Source organism: Phalaenopsis equestris, unplaced genomic scaffold (genome assembly GCF_001263595.1).
Source record: "Phalaenopsis equestris unplaced genomic scaffold, ASM126359v1 Scaffold213678, whole genome shotgun sequence".
Lineage (NCBI taxonomy): Eukaryota > Viridiplantae > Streptophyta > Magnoliopsida > Asparagales > Orchidaceae > Phalaenopsis > Phalaenopsis equestris.
The window spans coordinates 404,039-428,065 of record NW_018232507.1 but is presented as its reverse complement, the minus strand read 5'-3'; the positions used below and the strand labels follow the sequence as shown (position 1 = coordinate 428,065).

Below are 24,027 nucleotides of genomic sequence, written 5' to 3'. Positions count from 1 at the left end.
AGAGTGTGAGGGGCGAATTGAATAATCCGGAAAATGGGGGTAGTGGGAAGCTGGAACCACGTCTTCATGGCTAGTGCGCCTGCAATTACAGTATTTGTTCAACATATTTAAATTACATATCTAACACATAAATTTCAATTTTTACATACATAGCACCTTTTTATACATTAAAAATGTTCATTTCACTTTTTTTAAAGTTAAAATGGTGTTGTTTTTTCTGTAATATGAAAATTTTGGGCTGTTTAAATGCAAAAGAAAAGTAAAGTTTTAAGTGTGAGATATGTAAATACATAAAATTTGGGTGGTATGAAAGTAAATGCCCCCATTTTAAATTTATTCAATTTATTTTATGATATGATATAAAAATTGGATGGTCTCTAATAAACCATTAAGCTTTTAAGTCAGTAAGGCCTTTAGTCACCTATTGCTCTACCATAGAGTTTAAATCTCATCAAATTGACTAATTCAATGTTTCTATCTCAAACATAGGCATATGTTTTAATAGAGAATCGAGCACTAATACATTTCATTTTTATGCACATCAAATGACTTTTGCATATTTACATATCCACCGCATGAACTTTCATGTTTACATACAACACACTCAAATCTTTAATATTACATAAAAATATCATCATTACTTACTTTTTTGAAGTGAAACGTGTATTTTCATGTATAGATTTATGACACTAAAGTATTATATATATAAGTACAAAGTTTTGGTGTTAGGTGTTAAAAATTATGTGGTATGTATGTGTACATCAAGAATGTGCTAGCACGGGATGAGATCCAAGGGTCAGCCAGTTGACCAAACTAACATTACCGAGTCGATGTCATGGTAGCCTACCTAATCGAGTTATAGGGCAACTGAGCAATGTGGGCATTAAGAAGGATGAAGTAGATGTTCAAGATTCAATATTGGCTAAATCAAAATTAATAAAAAGATTTAATTAAATATGCCCTAGTTCGCATGGATGCTTCGTCGATATATAGGACTCAAGTAACATTGTCGATTGTCACTCCTTTATCAGGTTTGCTTGACTCAAAAAAGTTCGCTAAGAAGTTAGCTATGACTTGGGTTTTGATGATGTTTCGCGCCACGTATGAGAGATATAACTCGCTTAGTTCCACCGTCCGTTTGAGAAGCCTACCGGAGTGGTCCGGCCTGGTGAGGATATATTTGAGTGGGTGGTCGGTGAAGATCATTACCGGTTGCACTTGGAAATAAAGGTGAAGCCTACAAACAAAAATAATAATTTTTCCATAATTAGATACCAGATTTCGGCTTCTCAAATGACTCGGCTGACATAATAGGCAGGGAATTGCCTCAGTTGCTCCTCTCAGAATTAAATCGAGCTTATGACTTCAAGTCTGACTCTGAAATACAGACATTTGGCTTTAGTTTTGAAAGAGCAGTAATGATGCGAAGGAGTCTTTTAAATTTCTGAATGCTTGTTTACATTCATTTGCCCATACGAAATTCTTTGTTAATCTCAACATTTTAAAGAAAGCAATGCACTTATCGCCCAATTTTGAGATGAATTAGCTGAGGTCGGCAATCCAACCAGTCAATTTTTGGACCTCCATAGTATTTCAGGAGGATGACATGTTGATCAGCTCTGAACCTTTTTTGAGTTAGCCTTTATTTCCTCTTGGTTTAAACGATAGCCTAAGAATTTGTATGTGGATGCTCCAAATCTTTACTTGAGAGGATTGAGCTTCATATAAAATTTCTTAAAGTTTTGAAGAACTCGTTTAGATCTTTCATGTGTTACTCGTATATTTTATTTTTAACAAAGATATCATCTACATACACTTCAACATTCTTTTTTCTTCTTATTTAACGAAGTTACACCCATTATGCGCAAATAGGTAGCACCATCATTTTTTAGCCCAATTAGCATTACAGCATAACAATACACTCCCTCATTTGTGATGAATGCAGTGTTCTTAGTGTCGACCAGATATATTTTGATCTGATTGTAGTTGGAAAAGACATTGAGAAAGCTCATCACGGAATGACTAACAGCTGCATCCATGAGCACATTGATCTATGGCAGGGTTAGTTGTCCTTCAAGCAAAGCAGGGTTAGTTGTCCTTCAAGCAAGCGATGTTCAGATCGGTGAAAGTCGATATAAATAGTCCATTTGTTGTTCGATTTTTGTGTCATGACAATGTTTGAAACCAATGTTGGGTATTGAACCTCTCAAATGTAAGCGGTCTCCAACATCTTTTGAACCTCCTCTCAAATCAACTCAGTAAATTTACGTCCTCACATTATGATTGATCCGTCGGGCTGGCGGGTTGATGTTCAAGCGGTGGCAGGTGATGCTGATTAGTATCCCAGGCATCTTAGCGGAAGACTGTCAATCAGTACGTTTGTGTGGCTTACATCAAAAGATTCACTTAGCAAAAAAATTTATCAGTGTCATAATTGGTCTCATGGATCTGATGAGTGATCTCGCTAATCTCGAGACCTCCTTATCACAGCTTATCAAGCTCCAAGAGTTTCAGTCAGCATTTCTAACCACCTAGAGATAACAAATTTGAGACTATTCGAGATCATCGTGGACATCTATCATGTCTCTGTCGCCTTGGAACTTCGTAGTGACATGGTTGGTAAAAGTGAAGAGCTTAAAAGGGTTGAGTTTTTTAAGAATTATAAGCACTATCAAGTTGGGTCAAAATCTTTCGTTTGAAGTCAGCAAACAATGTGATTACTCTGGATGGTAATCCATTAAACCACAGTCAACTCAAACAAGGTTGTGTGGTTGGTCGTATCGTTCTACCCCTTGTGGGACTCGTGTATTGTGATCTTGAATCGCTATGAGGGTTCAAGCTTAGATATTTGTCATCAGAACGCATTCACAGGCTGATGGAGCACCTCGACACGCTTAATATGATGTCGATTGAACGGTGTCGACCCAACGGAGTCAATGTACTCAGAGTCTCCATCCCCTTCCAAAGCTGGGGGATTCTTCTATCATTGGGCGCCACTCCTTCTTCTCAAGGATTTTGGTCTTTTGCACGAGTTAGCATGCCTCGGATGACATATAACATCTTATCCTTCAACTCCTGAATCTGCTGGGTCACAAATTTTATGGTGCAATCCATATTGTCAATGCCTCTACTATGTGTTTCTTCTCTTTTTGAATACCCCTTTTTTTTATTTGTGACATGATCCACGCTCACCGTATTTATAAAATGTTGAATCTAGATTTGTTCATGAATCACGCCCAATGAAAAGAGTATAAGGACATATCAATAGAGAGAAAGAAGAGAAAATGACTAGTAATTCATAGTGTCTTATTCATAAAATAATTCACCTAGTTACAAAGGAGAAGATACAATGATGATATTACATTTTTGCTCTTGCTTTACTGGGGCCTGTACCAATGTATTTCTGGTATTTTACATGTATGAGCATGTCATCCGACTACTTTTCGGCTTAACCGACTAAGCTTAGTAGTCCTTGAGTCGATAGAAACAACTTGGTTGGTTCAGCTTTAGTCGGCATGGTTTGAGTGACTAATATGGTCTGGTTGTCAATCTGTGATCCTTCATGAGGAACATTTGGGGCGCCTCTGGGATGGTGGGAGATGTCGTGGAACTATATATTCTCTTGGATCGGCTCTACTGGAAAGTTGGCTATCACACGGGCTTGTAGTGGTTGATTCGAATCATCTAGTTGTCTTCTTATCCGCCTCGCAACTCGGTCAATTTTAACCTTGTTGGCTTGGCTCGGGCAACGTCATTCATTCAGGCAAGTGGGTCTCACACTCTCCTAACAGTGAGCCAACTTTCACTATACTCTTCTTTTATGAAACGTTTGATCTCTTCGAGATCTATGCTAACACATATTTGATGTATAGATGTAAAAGATATAGATGAATAATAAAAAATAATAATTCTTATTATCAATTAATCGACTTATTTAATAATTGTGGGAGGTGGGAAAAAAATATTATTGAGTCACTCTTCATCTGTTGCCTCATAATTCTTGTATTTACATATCTATCACCTAAAATTTCATGTTTATATTTATAATATTTTAGTGTCCTAACTTTATCCATAAAAAAGTATATTTAATTTTTAAGAAAATTAATAATAGTGACATTTATGATATGATATTAAAAATCAAAGGGTAGTGAATGTAAATATGTAAAAATACATAAATTTGTGTGGTATTTTTATTTATTTCACATTTGAAAGTGACATATTAAAGAATAACTACACCCCATGACCAACGGTGTTTTTCAATAAATAAATAATTTTTTTATGATAAATTTAAATATTAATGATGAGAAGCGATAATAATTGCTTGCGTCAACCTTCATTTTAAACCCCACATTAAAGAAAATTTAACGTATTTGGGACTTTTCAACAACTATAATCATTTAATATATAATTTTAATTTGCAAAATTAAAATTTACAACAATATAGTTTAGACATGATATAAGAAACTTTATGTAACATGATCATTAAAAATATATTTTATTTTTCTCATTTATTATATAAATTTGAATCTAATAATTTTTTTTTCTTTTTGTAAAAGGTGAGCACAAAGGACGATATAAGTAATTTGAATCCGTGTCCTCATGCTGTGCAAGCACGCCTTCAACCACTTTGTCTGCATCATTTATTTATCATGTGTTAATGATGTGTATTCACAATAAATATTGACCTTATTGGCAATTGTATGCATCGATAATATGGTGGGCAATGGAGTTGATAGCATGTGGCTTTCAAAAGGTTATGGTTGGGTGAGTAGAGGCGAGCAACGGAGGCCAAGTGATTTTAAGTGGGTGATACTGAATAGGGGCCCATAATTAGAAAAAAAAATGTTTTCATGATTATAGTTAGGCGATGGTGATTGGTTGCTCATAGATGGGCAACAAAGATCAGAAGATTGCAGTTAAGCAGCAAAGTTTGAGTGCCCATAGTAGGATAGAAGAGATCTTGCAACCATAGTTGGGTGTCAGTGATCGAGAAACCTTATTTGGTCGATATTGGTTTGGTGACTATTGTCAAGAGATTGAGATTGGACGTCAATGATCGATCCTCATAATCAAGTATCAATGGATGGGAAAGTGAGGCTAGATGACCATAATTAGGCGTCAATGATTCGACAATTGTAGTCGAGCAAAAAAGATTGGTAAATGCAGTTGGTGAACATAGATTGGGCCACCCAGTAACACGTTAATGGCAATCCATCAGAATTATAATGGCAAGGATGATTTGAGGATAACATGCAAGTGATGAAAATATAATGACAGTGATTTGGTAGCTAAGGCTAGATGGTGTTGGACTGACAACAAGTCAACGACAAGAGTTGGAGGGTGGAAGTCCAATGACAGAGATATGGGCCATCTAGCTGTGGTTGTTAGATGACGGTGATCCGACAATTCCATCTCGACTGTGATGGTTTTGACAGTGGTGTTTTGTTGATGACAAATGGATAATGTTGGTTGGTCGGTAATAACCTAGCAATAATAATATGACACTGACTACCTAATAACAATAATTTAGCGACAAATACTCCAACTACATTGGCTAGATAGAGATTAATGATCATCAAGATTTTTGAGCTCTCTCTCATATTTGATTTAGCTCTAATCCTTCAACTCTTCATTTATGTAAAAGGGAATGGTTTATTTATAGATTTTGGGAGAGACGTCTCTGTAAATACCACCAAAACTCAAAATACTCTATGGGACGGCACAGAGATATAAATATACATGCATAAATCATTTGTCGAACATCATATTGAGTAAAATAAAACATAATTGAAGCAACTCAATAGAATTGGAGTTGGTCAAATCAAAATTACTATTAAACCACATTTGTATTTGGAACATTACCATATTCCTTACAACCATAAAGGTCATGAGAGTTGTCTGCCCTCAAATCTTATCCAATCATGTTGACAATATCAAAATTCATGAGAAGTCACAACTATAATTTGATCAAATAAGTCAACATTAACGATTTAAAATATCAAATAATTAAATTTATTTTATTTTGGAGTAAATGCCACCAATAATGGTTTCCCATAATGGCCGGTGGGTTGAGTAATGTCACCGCCAAGCAATGCGTTGACTTCTTATGAATCGTAATGAAGCTCCACAAGAGCAATAGGAGGCATTTACATCCCTACCACTCGTCCACATGCATATTTACATATCTAACACCTATGATTCATTTCTTGACGTTTATGCTACTCAGAATTTTCATATCACATCGGAAATACTGTTATTTGAACTTTAAAAATGTGGAATGGATATTTTTGTGCATATGTAAGATGTGAAAATTGAAATCTAGGTGTTAGATATATAGATACAATTCATACCTTAGATATGCAAAGCAATAATCTTATATATATATATTTGTGTGTGCCGCGTACTCAGATTAGTTGGTCAGACATCTACTTGTCAGTTGTAAGTCCCCTCTAATCTGGGTTCGAATTCCCCCGAGTGTAAGGTGTAGTAATCGAATTCTTAGGCGCATGAGGGATGGTCGGGGCTCATAAAATAGCCTCCGGGCATTCCTTTTGAATCTCTCTCTCTCTCTCTCTCTCCATAAGACCCCTCAGCTTGGGGGTTCGAATCCCTTCTGGCACAATTAGACTTAAGAAGATGATACTCGAATTGTTAGACACATTAGAGGCAGCTGGAGGCTCATATAATAGCCTCTAGTCATTCTTAAAAAATAATAATAATAAAATAAAATAAATAAAGGACACACACAAATTAGCAGCAAAATATTTTCACTAAATTCAAATTAAGGATCAGTGACTTACTCTTCATTACATTTACAACAACACATCCGAAAAATAATGAAAAATAATAATCAAAGTTCATTAACAAACATTTCATCTGAACAAACATTTACACTAAGCCTGCAATTTTCAAAAAACAAAATTTACATTCTGCATCTCAAGCACACTCTTCTGCAAGCTCTATCTCCCCCTCTCCATTCTCCTCAGATGTCTTCAGATGATCAAAAAACGAAAAGAGACACCAGGCACAATCATCATTCCAGTTCCCCCGATTGGCCGCCGCTCTCCATTGTTGGTCGATGATCATCTCCGGCGAGAGTCCCCAGCTCTCGAGCTCTGTCTTGGTGTGGTGGATGGCAAGGCTGTAGTCACCACTCTGACTGAGCTGCATCACTCGGAACTCGCAGTTGCCGAAGTTGTTCAGCCGCTCGAATTGCTCCACGGTCCACTTGAACCATTTCATGAGGAAGACTCGGGAGGTCAGGCCATGGGAGATGATTACCAGGTTGGTTTCCGAGTTTTCGCCCTGCTCCAGTCTTCTCATGTCGATGTCCCTCCAAAGGGATTCCATAAAACCTGGGAAAAGCATTCAAAAATTTTAAATTTATTAGCTTTTTGATTTTGGAGCCATCAGATTTTTAAAACTTTTGTTTTGGTGTGAAATGAAAATTACATGCTTAAGAAGAAAAGGAGACAACGTTGAGTTCATCATCATGGTGGGAGTTTGAGTGAAAAAAGAGGAAAATCTCAACCTAATAACAAGAAGAAATTGCTACATAAAATGAAAAAGGGCGACATTTACCTAACATAACACAGTGTTCTTGTGTATTTACATATCTAACACCTACATTTTACTTTTTACATTTATACCACATATATCTTTCATATTTGCATTTATACATAACGGTGCTCTTATGTTTTAAGATTGAGTTATACTGTTTCTCTCCTATGTACAATATGTTAATCTGAGTCCTGGCTGTTAATATTGCACCAAACTTTTAAAATTATAGATATTTTTTGGAATACATAAAAATATTTTTCTAAAAGTTGAAAGCTAGATATAATATATTAAATATGTTATATTGGTTTCATATCATATGTACATGAAATAATGTATGTAAGAAAAAATATTAACAAATTCCATTTTAATATTGAAAAAAGCCTATGCATCCTTACTTGAATCTTTAAAAAAATATTAGAGAAGCAGTATTAAGCCAAATTAAACTGTTTTCAAAATTCAACTTCCATCACAAATTTTTGAGAAAATCTAGAATTTCAGGAGTCAAAACATGTTCAAGATTCTACAAGCTACAAATCATCAAATATACATGATGTAAGAAATTTACTTTTAGAATTTTTTTTTATTTTGTTCTTTGTTATTGTAATCATGTAAAGGTTTTTAAGAGAAGGGTGCTCTTCCTCTTGAAGGAAGAAGGTTGTAACAGTTTCTCCATTGAGCAATTAGACAAGGAATGTTTTGGGCCTGTGGAATCCTAAGCAAAAGTGGCTTAGGCCTAAATATAGACCAATTTTAGGCAGAGTCATGCAAAAATCATTATGTTACTTATACTTCATTCCTCGGTTGTGCCGCAGCCATCAAACCTATTTCACAATTTGTTGCAGTCTACTTAATAATCCACAATCTCCATTCATTCTTCTAGAGTGTTCTACAAAGTTGCCTTTATTAAAAGTGTCACTCATGTTATCTTGTTATCTCAGATGAAAATATAATAAGAAATTTAATGCTTGAGCTCTATTGAATAATCATAAAATTGTGAGCATTCACCAAAATAACTCACTTTTTGAGGATAATTACCCAAGGATTTACTACAGGTTCCAATTCACTAAACTCCTGGAATCACTTGTAAAGACAGATTGATGAAAAGGATTTGAATTAGCATTGAAGTCAAACAAGTTCAACTCCATCTTATAATCTTATTTCTATGAATATTAAATATGTTATAAATAATCTGTTAAAAAAAATTCACAAATTCCTTTTTAATATTTTAAAATGCCTATGTATCCTTACCTGGACTTTTACAATTCTCTACAAACTCATTTCTAGAGCTATGCTAAGTGGCCAAGGAAGTTACATCAACCCGGCTCCACTAACTTCAGCGAACTTAGGAAACGGTTTTTACAGGGGCTCCACAATGTCCCACGATAAAAGATAACGACAAATTAAAAAATTCATGACATTTAAGTGTAATAAAAACTAACTTAGCCAATTTGACTGAACTTTTAACCTATTGCATGCCTATATACTCCACTCTTGTAACAAAAATTAACCATTAAGGCTACATCAGCAACTCCTTTTTGCAAAATTTAACTTCCTAGACATATTTCATTACGATTATTGAGATGAGCTTGAATTTCAAAGGTCGAAACATGTTTATGATTTTATGTGCTGCATATGTTGAATATACATAATGTAAGATGTTTTCTTGTTGTATTTTATTTTGCTCTTCGCTCTTGTAATCATCTAAAGGTTCTTTAAGAGAAACTTTGAATAAGTGATTTATAGAGGTCCCCTTGCCAAAAACTGAGGATAGGGTGCTCTTCCTTTTGAGGGAAGAAGGTTGTAACAATTTCTCTACAGGGTTATTAGTGAAGTAATGTTTTGGGTCCATGGAATCCTAAGCAAAAGTGTTCTTAGGCCTAAATATAGACCAATTTAGGTCCTTAACTTCTGGGTTGTGTCACAAACATCAAACCTATTCCACTATCGGTTGCAGTCTACTTGATAAAATCCACAACCTCCATTTATTCTTTTCATGTCTTTAGGGAAGTTTTCTTTATCTAGTATCTTGGAAGAAAAAATACGAAGATTTGCATACATACCCATATCTAACACATAAAATTTGATATTTGCACTTATATCACCTTGGTTTCATAAACCTATGCATGAAAAAGGTGTATTTTACTTTTATAAAAGATAATGATAGTGATATTTTTTATATGATTTTAAACATGTGTGATGCATACAACACAATTCTTATGTATTTGCATATCTAAAGATAAAAAATTGAAATTTGCACTTATAACACCTTGGTGTCATAAACCTATGCATGAAAAAGGTGTATTTCACTTTTATAAAAGATAATGATGGTAATATTTTTTATATGATGTTAAAGATGCACACCACATAAATCTTATGTATTTACATACCAAATGTATAAAATTTGATATTTGCACTTATAACACATAAACCTACGCATGAAAAGGTGTATTTCACTATTATAAAAAGATAATGATAGTGATATTTTTGATGTGATATTAGCTATTTGAGTGGTAAGCATGTAATTATGAATGTTTAATACTAAAGCTCTATCCCATAGTCATGAAGTTGCAAACATTCAACAAAACTGCTCCTGCTTCGCAGAAAACTATCCAACCATTCACAACAAATTCAAATTCACAAAACCATGAATCATTCCTAAAAACAAAACCAGAAAAATTAATCTCACTGGAAACACGATCGAAAACATCTGCAGCAGACTCCCCATCAGGAAAGCGAAAGAAGAACCTTCCGAAACGCTGCCTTGTCTCCTTAACAGCCATCATCCTCTCCTCCACCTGAAAATTCCCAAAATCCTGCTCACGCACCCTGCATTCCTCCCTCGCCCCAATTATCTTCTCCTTCGGGAATGCTCGTCCGATCTCCCTCAGCGTCGCTCGAGTCCTCGCGTAAGGCGAAACGTAGAAATACACCTTCCAGTCGGCGGTCCGCCCGCCATCGGAGACGACTCCATGTATGCCCTCGCCGGCGGCGCGCGCCTGCGCGACGCCGAGGGGCGTAAGCGGGATCTTGTAGTCCGGCGTGGTGGTGTACGCCGAACTATCAAGATTGCCCTGGCTCTCTCCGTGTCGCACCAGGATGATCCTCTTCGGCAGCCTTCTGACCGGCCGGCTAAAGCTGCAAGTGCTGCTCATGCTTCGCCTCGCCGCGTGAACTTAGCATTACTACTGGTTACCCATTAACTTTGCTCTTGGTCGGCTAGTCTTGCATTCAAATTGTAGTTTCTAAAGTTAGGTTGCCGGGTTATTAAGATATCGCGATCAACAATTTATTTATTTTTTATTTTTTTATTTTTTTGTGCCTAGCTAGGCGGTCTTAGAGCCAAGGCTGACTTCATTCAAGTTTATGGCAGGACCCGGGAGATCTTGGTGCCACAGTCCGTTAGTCATCTTTTCGCGATTAGTATGTCGGTCTTAGCGTCCCGACTGGTTATCTTTTGTATTTGGGCACGGTCAGGCGGCTCAAGCACCACGACCTACCTATCTTTAATTTTTACTCAAACGGGTGAGCTTGACACCACAATTGACAGTCTTCAATTTATGGGTGAGGCCGAGCGATCTTGGTGTTGTGGCCTGCCGGTCTTTAATTTTTGCTCAGGCAATCAATCTTGGTGCAACGACCTTAACAAACTATACTAAGAAAAATCTCTTTAAATCAACAAAGTTGCTAATACTCCCAACCGGAAGTGCATGGAACTACTTTAAGGCTGACAACCTCAAAATGGTGAAAAGCAGACATCACTTGAACGAGTTTGAGATCTCGAGCAAGCACACGGCTGACTCAAATGCAGTGATATAGTTAATAGGGCCTGACTGCCCCCTGTAAGTCTTAAAAGCCAACCACTTAAATTTTTCAGGGCTCTGCTCCAGAGATCTGGAGGGATATAGAATTCTCTAGCTGACACGGAGCTTCAGTGCACCCTAACGGTTGCCTCTCCACATGCATATATTTTGCACTGTCTTGATACTATGAGTTGCCAACCCCCTTCAACCTCCAATTGTTGTGCGCGGCGCCATCCTTTGTCACTGGTTTTGCTCTTGGGGGCCTGATTTCCTGCTAGGGATGTGATTACCCTCAAGACTTTGACAATTTGGCCCTTCACCTGCTCCAGGATCTGAGTCCTCATCTCTTGCATCCCTCGCTGCATACACTCCTCGATGTCATCACGTGGGAGATCTACATTAGCTACTACTCTTTAATCACCAATTTTATTTGTGATAGTTGCGCTCCTCTTGATTTTGACGTCATGACTCCATGTTTATTGTATTTTTTAGGATGTTGAATCTAAATCTGTCCGGGAAACACACCTAAGGAAAAGAGCGCTGAAGGAGGAGAATGAGGGGGAAAAGAGAGCAATATCAAAATAATGAACAGTAAATTTGCATAACCTTTATTAATGAAATGGACCATCTATTTACATGAATGAGGGTCTATACAATTACATACATAGGCACGACAGAGTTTAGTCTATACAGGAATATAGCCCAAGGGGCTCATGAATAAAGTCCGGTGGCCATTTGTTGAGGATTAGTTTCATCTTCTGTGGAGCTGAATGGTCCGCTTCGCTCATGTGGATTGGAGGGCACTAGATTAGTCTGCATGGATAAGGTCAGGTAACTTTGTTATGGGATAATCTACTTTTTATCCTTCTAGGAACATCAACCTCTCAATACCCAAGAGCTGGTCGGCTGAGCGGATGATTCCAGGTCGCCTTCTATGGGTTCTGTGGGGCCACATCATCTCTTTTGCTAACCATGAGATGTCTTTGAGATTTGTGCTGACACATTTTCAATAAACAATTTCTTGATTTATATTGATTTGATATTCATTAGATTTATATTGAGAGTAAAAAAAGTGTAAAAATAAATAGTCAAATTTTATATTACAACCACCTCAAAATAACTTTCACAGGTATTTACATACACACCCCCAACTTCTATGTATTTGCATAATTATGTCTGTTACATTTATAACATCCCAATTTTTCATATCACATCAAAAAGACAAATTTTTAACTTTTAGCAAGTGTAATGCACCTCTTTATGAATAACTAAGTGTCTACCTGGGACAATTGAAGTTGTTTGAATGTGAGTCAGTGAAGCTGTTGTAGAAGAAATCGATGTTCAAAAGATTGCCATGACTTGAAATTTTATTTTGTTTTCAAAAATCATATCGAAGCATTCTATCAACCACCACACTTAGCTAGATGAGTTTGCAAAAACCAACAAAATGCAGTTTTGCCAAACACATGAAAATATGGCCCGACACCACTCCGCCGCCGCACCGCAGCCTCACAAGCGACCTAAACTTATATGATAAAAAAATTGAGGTTTAGTTGTTAAATCGTAAATACATAAGTATTAAGTGGTTTGTATGTAAATCTTCTTAAATTTAAGGATATAAAACTCTTGTTGACTGAACTTTTATTTTATTTTTTTCTTTCATTTTTAATGTTGGGTTGGTGGCCATGCTGTTGTGAGCCAGATTAGGTAGATCCTGAGAGCAGGAAGCGTAAATAGGCAAATGGGAGTAGTTGACCAACATAGGATGAGGAATCTCTTGCTCTTTCAGGATTCACATCTTCTGTTGAACGAATGCAGAGTTCAGAACAAGGAAGCGCGTGCAGATTAGCTGCATCCAGAGTTGGAGATAAGAAGCTTGTTTAGCAAAAATCCAGCGCATGGCTTGACAAAGGAAGAAAACAACTTATAAAAATGTATTTAAAGTACTTTGAAACTATTTGTTTCTATATATATATATGAAAAAATTTACATTTAAATTTCTTCTATGTATTAAGAATATATAAAATAAAATGATCTTAAATATTGAAAAATATGGTTGAATTTTAGTAATTATTGTAATTCATGATGGCTCTTACAAAACTTAACATTAAAGGAAAATATTAAGGATAACATGTTCACAACAGTTGGAAAAAGAAAACAAAATAAAACTAGTCACCATAAAACAAACTCCCAAACCTAACAAATCAACAATTGACAAAACATTCTAGGAGAAGAGAGAGAGTCACAAGGTCCATCTATAACTTTAGCTATTGGCATATCCCATAGAACACTATCATAGATTAAATCTACAAAACATTTCAATGAAAATTGTCCTTTGAGATAGAGCATCAACTCCTTCAAGCCTTCTTTGTATTACTCCTCTGGACCTGTCGTGCATCCAAATGAAGAACCACTAGAAGAGTATCTCGAGATATCAAATTTCGCATCAACCAACAAATCAAGAGAAGCATAGAAGAGAATAAATATAATAGCCTCAACAACAACAAAAATTTTTCCAACAAAGTGGGGTCGACTGCATGAATCATTTTTCTTCATTATGTCCTACTGAGTGTCATGTTTTCATTTAATTGTAATAAACTAATATATTTATACAACATTTTTCATGACTTTAAGGTTTACTTCTACCTTTCTTAACGTAAATCAAATATAAAATAGCTACTCTTAAAACTGAATAATCAGATTGTCGACGTTTAAAGTGACAAGGCCATCTAAGATGGCGCTCTCTAATTTTGTCTGCCACTTGAGCTACATAGACCCCTTCCTGAATATATTTGTTTCATATTTTTTCTCTAAGTGTAAAATCATTCATCCACCTGAGCATTCTTATCTCAGCAACACTTAGGATAGTTTTTGCTTCTATTTTATAGGCCAACATCTTGCATCATAAAAGCATTGCAATCCTCACCACCATCTTATAAAATTTTCCTTTTAGTTTAACCTTTTAGTTTAAACGGTACTTTTCTATCACACAATAGGCTTGATGCATTTCTCCACTTCAACTATCAAACTTGGACTCTATTAATAACATCCTCATTTCTATCATTATCACTCTGAACAATATATCCTAGATATCTAAAACATTCACCCCGTGTATTGATTTGATTAAAATTATGTTGCTGTATCTATTACTACTAAAATTACAACACATGTATTCAGTTTTAGATCTACTAAACTAAAAGCCTTTAGACTCTAAAGTATGCCTCGAGTAAAGAAGTTGATAATTTGTATTGTCTAATTGTAAGAGTGTTAATCTTTGATTATCCATTATTTCATACATTAAACCCTTAGTTGATGGGCAAACCATAGATGAAATTGATGTTTGGTTTATCCTGAGATTCTAATCACTTTGTTTGATTAGTAACATGAATTAATTTGGCTAAATAAATAGATTCAGCTTATGTTGACCATAAGAGGTATAGCCACCTCAATCAATTTGCAAAAAATTGGTCAAACCATGAGTTATTTTGGGATGAACCAACTTGGGGTTGCTTCTTGGCATCTTGATCAAACTCAATAAACCTTAATGTATGTCAAGTTTGTTAATTGTTTGGGTTAAAATTGGTTGAAAACTTTAGGTTTTCTAAATCAGCTAAATTATACAATGTGTGGTTAAATTCATGGTCAAATGAGGATTATCATGGTCAAGTCAAGTCAAGCCCGTTCTACAGAAGCTCCGTGCTTAATTGAATGAACTGATTTAAAGATTAAGTTCAAACTAGCTTAGCCGACTATCATAGAATTCAATCCAATTAATATGTGATAACTAGGCTAAATTGAAACAAGGAATATTTTGGTAATTGATACAATATCTATCTATCAACATATTATTGTGAGCTCAAGTTCCACTTAATGTTGATATATTTGAAATAAAAAAATAGATTGACCATTTTTAACAGATAAGATATTAAATTTATTAGTTTCGGCTCTAGTGAATTAAATGGCTAACCCATGGATCCAATTGAAATCCTTAAAAATTCTGTCTAACTCATATAAAACATATTCAAGGCTGAGGTTTTTTTGCTCGAGTGAATTAAAAGTTATTAAATCCTTTTTGGTTAAAATGTCCAAAGGACTTAGGTTTTATTTTCATGATTAAGATAGAATCAAAGGTTCACAAAGTTCATACTGACATTTTAATTTTTTATTTTCTTCATTTACATCACTTAAATGATTAACATTACATCAAAATCATCTCTATTTTAGCATTTAAAAAGTTCAATACATAATTCCTCTCCACAAACATGGCTTTACTCTACACTTACACACACACACTCACACACCCACACACACACACACACACACACACACACACACACACACATATGCAAGGTTGTTAGAAATGAATCCAATTAGCCAGTTTGACCGTGAACCAGAAGGGCAGTCGGTCTGGACGCTAGAGATAACCATAATTGAACCGGTGAAAACCAGGGTCAAATCGATCAGCTGCTGAACTGGACACAATTTTTAATAGCCTTTTTTAATTATTTTTAGATTGTATTGCCTTCTTTTTCACAAATGATTTAGTGGAAAAAAGGAAAAAATAAATTATGTGTGGGCCGCCTGATGGGCTCGCCATAAGCATTCTTAGAATAGGTGGACTTGACCATGAAGAAATTAAAATTTTGCAGGCTCAGCCTAATTTGAACCTTCTTCAAGTTAGTTAAAGCTCAAATGAGCCTGATTCGTGCCAAACATGACCCATTGATCTACCTGATCTCATAAATATATTTCGCGATTGCAAGCTTTTGAGGGGATTAATTTCCTGCTCATTTATATATATATATTTTTAAATCTGGCCATAAATTTTGATTTTTATTTTAACACCAACCAAAACTCTTATATTATTTAAAAATTATCATTTTTAATTTTTTAAAATAAATTATAACTTTCATGCATATATAATATGTCAAATATGTTAAAAATATAGTTCATTACGTATGTAAATTTGTTTGGCGATATTTTACTCAACTCATTTGTATTTACATATTAAGATATTTTCAATTAAAAATTTTATGCATTTTTTTTGCATACATTTTCTATTAAATTCAATTAAACTTATAAAAAAAATTTGTATGTATAAAATTAATTTTACAGTCATGTCTTACATCTTTTTATATTTCATAGCTTCATATTATATTTTATAAAATATTTTAAATTAATAATATTGATCAAGAGAAAATATTAAAAAAATTATTATTTAATTATCTTTTTTTAAAAAATTTAATTTTCTTTTAAAGTTGCCCGACAAGAAAATTATAAATAAAATCTGAGCGCTAACTCGTACTCAAACCTCAAATTAAGCAGACCCCTGCGTAAGATAAATGTACGCAGCATTGTGTACAATTTTGAGATTATACCGAGGATACAAGAGGGTTATATCCGCAATATAACTTCTTGTAATCTCCATATATAATCTAACTCTAACCTACTAATAAATTCATAATATATGATAACAGAAGCACGGAGCGGAACTTAGGGTCTGTTTGGGGCAGCTGCAACTTGATATAACTTAGTACAATAGCTTAAACTATTAATTATGCAAAAATGCGAGCGCACACGCTGATCCGGATAAGCTGTCTGGCTGTTTGATTTGCGCTTATGGAAAACAACTGATTCTGGAAAATTGATCATTCTGTCTGAATAAGAATTAAGTTGTTTAGCTGTTTGGTTAGTGTGTTTTGTAAACAACTTATTTGCAAATTTTTTTAATTAAATAAATAATTTGTGCAGCTGAATTTGTTATTTTCTAAACAAAATTAAAGAAAAATATTCAGACAAGAAAATATAAAAAAAAGTTAATTTATATTTATATAACTAAAATATATCCGATCACATCAAACGAATATGTTACACATACAAAAGTCAAATGTATCAGCACATAGTACTACAAAGTATAAACTACAAAGTATAATAAAAGGATAAAAGGTCATAAAAAAGAAAAAAATAACATGTTAAAATGATAAGTAAAAATATGATAATATTAGCTTTATAATGTAGCAGCATATCACGGTCCATGCCACCTGCATCTTACACTCCAGAACCTAGAGCAAACCTGTCAGACTGAGATATCGTATAAATAGAAGAACTCGAACCACATGCGGCTTTCTTCCGTTGTGGTACTATTGAACTCCTATCAGCTATGTCCAATTGGGATATTGTAGAAATAGTTCCACTGTCGACCCGCCTGAAGCATTTGCAGTCATCCGGTCCTTGTCCCCACCGCGGGCACCTGTAGAATTGTCGCTCGTAGTTATGTGCCTGTCGTGATGTGAATAACAATGACGGTAGCCCACATCGACACATCATTTGCCCCGACTTCCCTGAATATCTTGAGCTCATTATCCTGCAATTATTATAAAAAGCGTAGATCAGTCAAAAAATAGAGGGAATAAAAAAAAACTCAACTTACCAAAGTGTGGAAGCAGTGGTTGCAACTGAGTTCTTTGGGCATCTAAGGTGCTCCACTATTATATGAATAAAAGTAATAAACATAAAAAGAAAGGGGGCAAGGTTTGATCTCCTGGAAAGTAATGTTGTAAACAAACCTATCTCCCGAACAACTATATTGAAAAGAAAATGGGGAATGCCCTGAAATGTAAATTAATGTTGTAAACAAACCATTTGATCAAACTGTTACCAACATGCTACACCACTGGCCAACATCACATCAATGCCCATCCATGATGCTCCCTCCAACTATCAAACCATATTTACAATGAAAGCATTGCAAAGCATTAAGACCAATTAAAATATAACTCCTTGATGTCAATCAGACAAATCCCACACTAGTAGCTCCATTTCCCTTAATAATAGCTCCACTCCAAACATTTCTCAACATAACATTTCTCAACATTTCTTTCATGCCAATCAGACAATGGAACATAAGATAAAATTGAACATAAAATATTGGAACATGCCAATTCCTTCATGTCATCTCTCAACATTTCCAAACAATGGATCATAAAGAATATGGAATCGAAGAAGAACAACAGAAATGTTTTTTAAAGTTTACGGCATACATAGCATTATAAAGCTTGGAAAGTGCACCAGTATAAATAACCATAAATTCCAATCAATTTATACATAACAGTGATTGCCCTTAAAGTATAGGGTCATCCAAGTTACTCTAAACATAAAGACCGTGTAAAATTAAAGTCCTTCATGCCAATCAGACAAGCCACCATAATAGCTGTTAAGATAATGCTCATCAGATGCAGCTTAGAGAATTCTATGAGAATATATACAAAAAATTGTTTGAGAATAGATACTTTTTAAGAAATTTCCATTCATAAGGTGCATACATATTGAGTTATAATTATTTATATCCAAGCTAATAAACTATTTGCATTTGTCATTCTTAAGAAAAATAATCAAGTAATCTAACACCCAAAGTTTGCTATGTGTGTTCCGTAGGTGTAAATCAAGCCAAAGAAGACCGAAATACAGCAGCACAAAAAAATTCAGCACAATAAATTGTATCCCCTTGTTAGCAACAAAAAACCTGTCCATCTAAAATGCCACCAAAGTTTAAACATCCTCATTCCCAGTCCCCAAAACCCATTTAATTCCAAACATTTAATTCCAAACATAATCATTCCATAGTAGCGGTTGCCCTTAACGTATAGGGCCATCCAAGCTACATACATATTGCATATATTTAGAGCAGAACCACTTACACCTAAACAACCATCAGCTATAAGCGAATGGCTCCATAAAAGTGTTCAAAAAAAAAAAAGATGAAAATTAGAATCATATAAAGCAGCTATAGTTTTTATCCAACAGAAAACATTTGCAATGTGAAAATGTATTCAAATTTTTACTGCACTCCCGTTGCAGCTGACCAAACATATGTCATAGCAGCCATAGCATTAAGATGTAAGCCTCTCTAATAAGAATAAAGCTATAACATCAAGATGTAAAAACTTCAACATAGGAACTGAAAGCCTCAAGATGTAAGCCTCTGTAGTAAGAATAAAGCTTCAAGATGTAAGCCTCTCTAATCATAGTAACTGAAAGCTATAACATCAAGATGTAAGTCTCTTTAATAAGAATAAAGCTTACTGTAGATACTTCAACATTTTGAGAAGACGAGCAACTTCTAGCCTTATTAATATTAAAGCTACTACCATATGAGCAATAAAGATAGGACAACGTCAACGAACATGAACCCAAATCCAAATAGAAATTCTGCCTCGATTAGGAAGAAAAACTGATAACAACAAGGTCCCAAATGGTTTCCCCCAATTCCATCATCAAAAAAATAAATGGAACGATGGTTATTGTATTTATTTAAGTCATTCTAAAGTGCCAAATTTTTTTGAATACAGGATGAAAAAAATAGCTATTTGTTATCTTCATAAGCCAACACATATCAATACCCCTACTTCCTATTTCACACAATAACTATCAGCACATACAAACTCAAATTATGGAATGATGTCGTCTAATGAAGTTGTGTAGTGTCATTGTTGCCACTACAATCTGGACTTGTTTTGTAAATGAATAAATTGACATATCAAGTAGAATTACCCATTTCTTCTTCCAAACCCCGAACGATCTCTCGATCACACCACACAGATCACACCACAAAGGATGAATGTCTTTTGTTAAAAATTTCTTTCTTTCCTCGTGCAACCCCGCTCGATCTCTCGAAATCAGGTATATGATATTTTGTATCTGGATATAGCTTCAAATATCCCCTTTGCAAAGAATACCCGACATCAACTAAGTAGTAATTGCCTGAGTAAGGTTTTCTTTCATTTAGAATTTTTTAAGTAATTAGGATGGTCAAAAGTTAAGCACGATTGTCATACCTGGTGGTCATACCTGGTGGTGGATAAGATCATACCTGGTGGTGGATAAGAGAAATCATATTTTCTGTTGCTAGTAGCAAACTTGAAAACGCGGCTGTCGTGTGCGGTACCTTACATATGTGAAACACATATTGAGAAACACATATTGAAATCACAAACAACAATTATATTTTGTGTTGGTGATCTACATCGTCCAATGTATGCAACATTCTCTGTGCAAGAAAGACGTGCTTCGACATGTGTTTCGTCAATAGCTCTGATACAATCCTGAGATGAACGAATTAATAAATAATAAAATCATATGTGTGAAATTTTATTAACTAACATTTAAATTTGGGAAACATCTTAAAGAACGACATATAACGATGGTCATTCGCAATATGTGTGGGGATGAACTGGAATGTTGGGTCCTCTGGTTTGACTATTTGACGGGTCGGACTCACTAGTGTATTCAACCCAGCTGAGAAATATCTAGTTATGGTTTCTGAGGAATGTTGAAACTGTTCCGTAGCTCCTCTCATCGATTCATTCTAGGCAAAAATGTAGAGTATTATTGCCAACACCTCTCTAGATGTTCTTGATGATCCTTGCAGTCCGTGGAGGGTCTGAAGTTCATTTAGGAGGTCAACGAAAATTACTTTTGTCATACGAAATATATTTGCAAAACGTGTCGGGTGACCACATAATAACTCTCTGATCCATCTATCTCCAATATTGTTGGACGTCATGCATGGGTTTCGATCAACATATGTGTTGTACTAATGGTATAACAACGTAAGGGTGAGAGCAACAATGCAGATTTGATTAATTTATCCTTCCTCCATAATATAAAATCTGAAAGAAATGTAGACTTTTAAACCAGATAAAAAATAGTGATGTAATGTCAGTAAACATAGAGAAAATAACAACTATACAAAGATTACATGCATGTAAATTTAACTGCATGCAATAAAAATATAGAGAAAGTTACATACATGCTGCACATTTCATTGAATATTTACATATCTAAACATCAAAGTTTGATATGTAGCTAACACATTCAAGCTTAAAAAAAAATACAATACATATCACGAGTCCATGACATAAATAGCACATAAGACATAACGAGTCCATCAAACAAATAGTCAATGAGGTTACATAAATATCATTCAATCTTTCATAAAAGAGCGCAAATAGGGAAGACGAAATTCTGGGTCCAAAGTTTCAAAGAATTGCCTCCGGGTTGAGTTCCCTAGCAACTTGACATACTTAACATACATATTCTGGTATTCCTTAATACCAGGATATGTGTTAAGGATCTTAACACACTCATGGATTGTGCTGTCCTTCGCAGTTTTGGAATTATTTTTGGAAATTTCAATCAATGTCTCAATAGAACCCCTAACAAACGCAAAACCTTTTTTATTTTTTGCAGGTCGGGGACGCTTTGTTCTACTAGTGGATTGGCTATCTGTGTGGATTTTGTTGGGACCTTCTCCTGAATCACCTATATGCTCGGTCTCTATATCCTCTGTTAGGTTTGCAACACCCTGCTCATTAGGGGTGAAAAAATGAGTTATTGTTGCTACAACACCAGTAAACATGTCATCCAACTTCTCATCCAAAGCTGGTTCAATTCCAGTAAATTTGAATTTTTTTGCCACCGGCACTATCTGTAACAAAAAAAAATCTAATCAATATTCAAAAAATATGTATCTAAAATTTACTTGAAATAGCGATGTTATTATCACTAACTTTTCGGCTCACCATTCCTCAGTTGCATTAATTGTCCGCTTTACTGGATCCCATCCCAATCCAGTTGATCCCCTTTTAAGCTCTTTCCAAAGTTTCCAATCATTCTTTAATTGGTCCCATTTTTTCTTTAATTTCATCCTATCGTAATCCCTTCCAGTTATTTTTTTGAATTTAGTTATGATATTATGCCAACCTTCTTTATTAAAAAAAGTTGTTGGTCGATTTCCCAATTCGACCTCCCTCACGCATAGATCACAAAAAATAGTAACATCTCTATCCCACATAGCTGATGAACCAGAGTATTTAGATTTATTCATCTTTTACTGTCACATCAACAGATGATTACATGACATTATGACTGAAAATGAGCCACTTAAGATATGGAATATGCATATGTAAAAAAAAATTCAAAAAAGATAATGAATTAAAATATATATTGGTATATGGGTGAAACATAAATGTGCTTTTAATATAACCATCATATATGAAACCTTTTCTTTTTCTTTTTCTCTATTATTACAGTAACACCGTATATGAGTAAAAACCAATTTAAATTTGGAACACATAGAGCAGAGTAGAAATTATAAACCAATGCTATCAAAAACAACCCAAAGGACCATAAACCATAAAGCATATTTTCTTCATCCAACTTTCCAATTCTAAACCAACAACCTAAAGGGCATCATCATAGCTTGTTAAAAAACCTACTACGAAAAAACTGCTTCAACAACAATATATTGGATCTACCATCATTAGAGAGTAAATTCTCTTTCATACAAGTAAAGAAGGGGGTGTCATTGAAGCAAAAATGTTGAGTTGCAAAAATAGTAATATTTTCATAGAAGCAAACATACTTATCACTATCACGGTAAAAGAATATTCATTGAACCAGTGCAAACCATTTGCATAAAGATAACGTGAGAGTAAGAAAATGGTTATCACCCACACTTTCATTGTTGCCAAGCCAAATATGCAACAAATAACAATAAAATTTTTGTAGCTCAATGTTGTTTATTCTATTTCCTACTTGTTCTAATTTGCAATCAAATTCATTTTGTTGAACAAAATAATATATATGTACCTTGATGTTATTTACAGACAACTATCCATCCAACAAAAGTGGAAAATTGCAGTCATCAACATAATGCAAGCTTTTTTACCCATTCAGTTGTGAACAAACAATGCAATCAAAATTGTTTGTATATTTCAACCTACAAAATATAGTAATGAAACAAATGCATCAAAAACATGGCTCAAAGAATACCAAAGAGTTGAACCACTACCACCAAAAGCTTTTTCAAACAAAAAATGAACCAACTGATACCTCTCAAATACAAGGCAAATTGAATACCAAATCACATGGAGCAAAACATTCCATCAATATCTTCTAGCCTCTCAAACAAACACCCTAAAAGAATCAATAACTTTGAATAACATGGAGATCATATGAACAAAAAAATAAAAATTTGGGTTGATACAAATAAACGCATTTCGAAGATAGGTTAGGGATGGGGAATGGAGAAGAAAACCCTTCGGATGCTTCAAACATATCACAATAACAGTGTATTTACATTTTTTACCGGCAATACTTGCATATTCAAATCGGATCTAGGTTTTAGCCACCCAAACACTTCCAAACAGATGAATCGACTGAAATCTCTCGGCAAAATGGGGGAAAAGAGGGAGTAGTAGAGTAAGAAAAATGAGTTTTGTTACCTACGGAGCGGGCATGATCGACGTTGAATCTTTGAAGGAAGGTCGGCTGCGGGCTTAGGAGGATAGCAGAGTAAAATTTGGAGCCCAAATGCGGATATACCGTGCGATCAGCATTTAATAAAAATATAAAAAAGCCATTTGATTGATACTAAGTAAAACAGGAAATACAAGCACCAAGCACCAAGCACCAAGCACCAAGTAGGGCTGTAAACGAGCCGAGCCTGAGCGAGCTCACTCTTGGCTCGTGTTCGGCTCGTTCGAAATCAGCTCGTGTTCGAAATCGGCTCGTGTTCGAAATGGCTCATGAATAGTGTGTTCGTGTTCGGCTCGAAAATGATAATCGTGTTCGTGTTCGGCTCGAAATTAGCTCGTTATAATATTAA

At 34.9% G+C, this 24,027-nt stretch overlaps 1 protein-coding gene across 1 annotated transcript; it reads right to left on the bottom strand.

Moving 5' to 3' along the window:
• Positions 1-6,828: 6,828 nt before the first annotated feature.
• Positions 6,829-10,721, bottom strand: LOC110036990 (phosphoglycerate mutase-like protein AT74). Its single transcript, XM_020741554.1, has 2 exons — positions 10,247-10,721; positions 6,829-7,355 (listed from the first exon to the last, which is right to left on the bottom strand). The coding sequence occupies exons 1-2, from the start codon at positions 10,710-10,712 to the stop codon at positions 6,937-6,939; spliced, it is 885 nt and encodes a 294-aa protein (XP_020597213.1). The 5' UTR covers positions 10,713-10,721; the 3' UTR covers positions 6,829-6,936.
• Between the last annotated feature and the right edge of the window lie 13,306 nt (positions 10,722-24,027).

What these genes read in the sequence shown, in the direction of transcription:
- LOC110036990 (XM_020741554.1), bottom strand. Translation starts at nt 10,712, where the DNA reads ATGAGCAGCACTTGCAGCTTTAGCCGGCCGGTCAGAAGGCTGCCGAAG. An exon ending in TGTTTTCGATCGTGTTTCCA is followed by an intron (nt 7,356 to 10,246) that starts GTGAGATTAATT and finishes TGCTTTTCCCAG; the next exon opens with GTTTTATGGAATCCCTTTGG.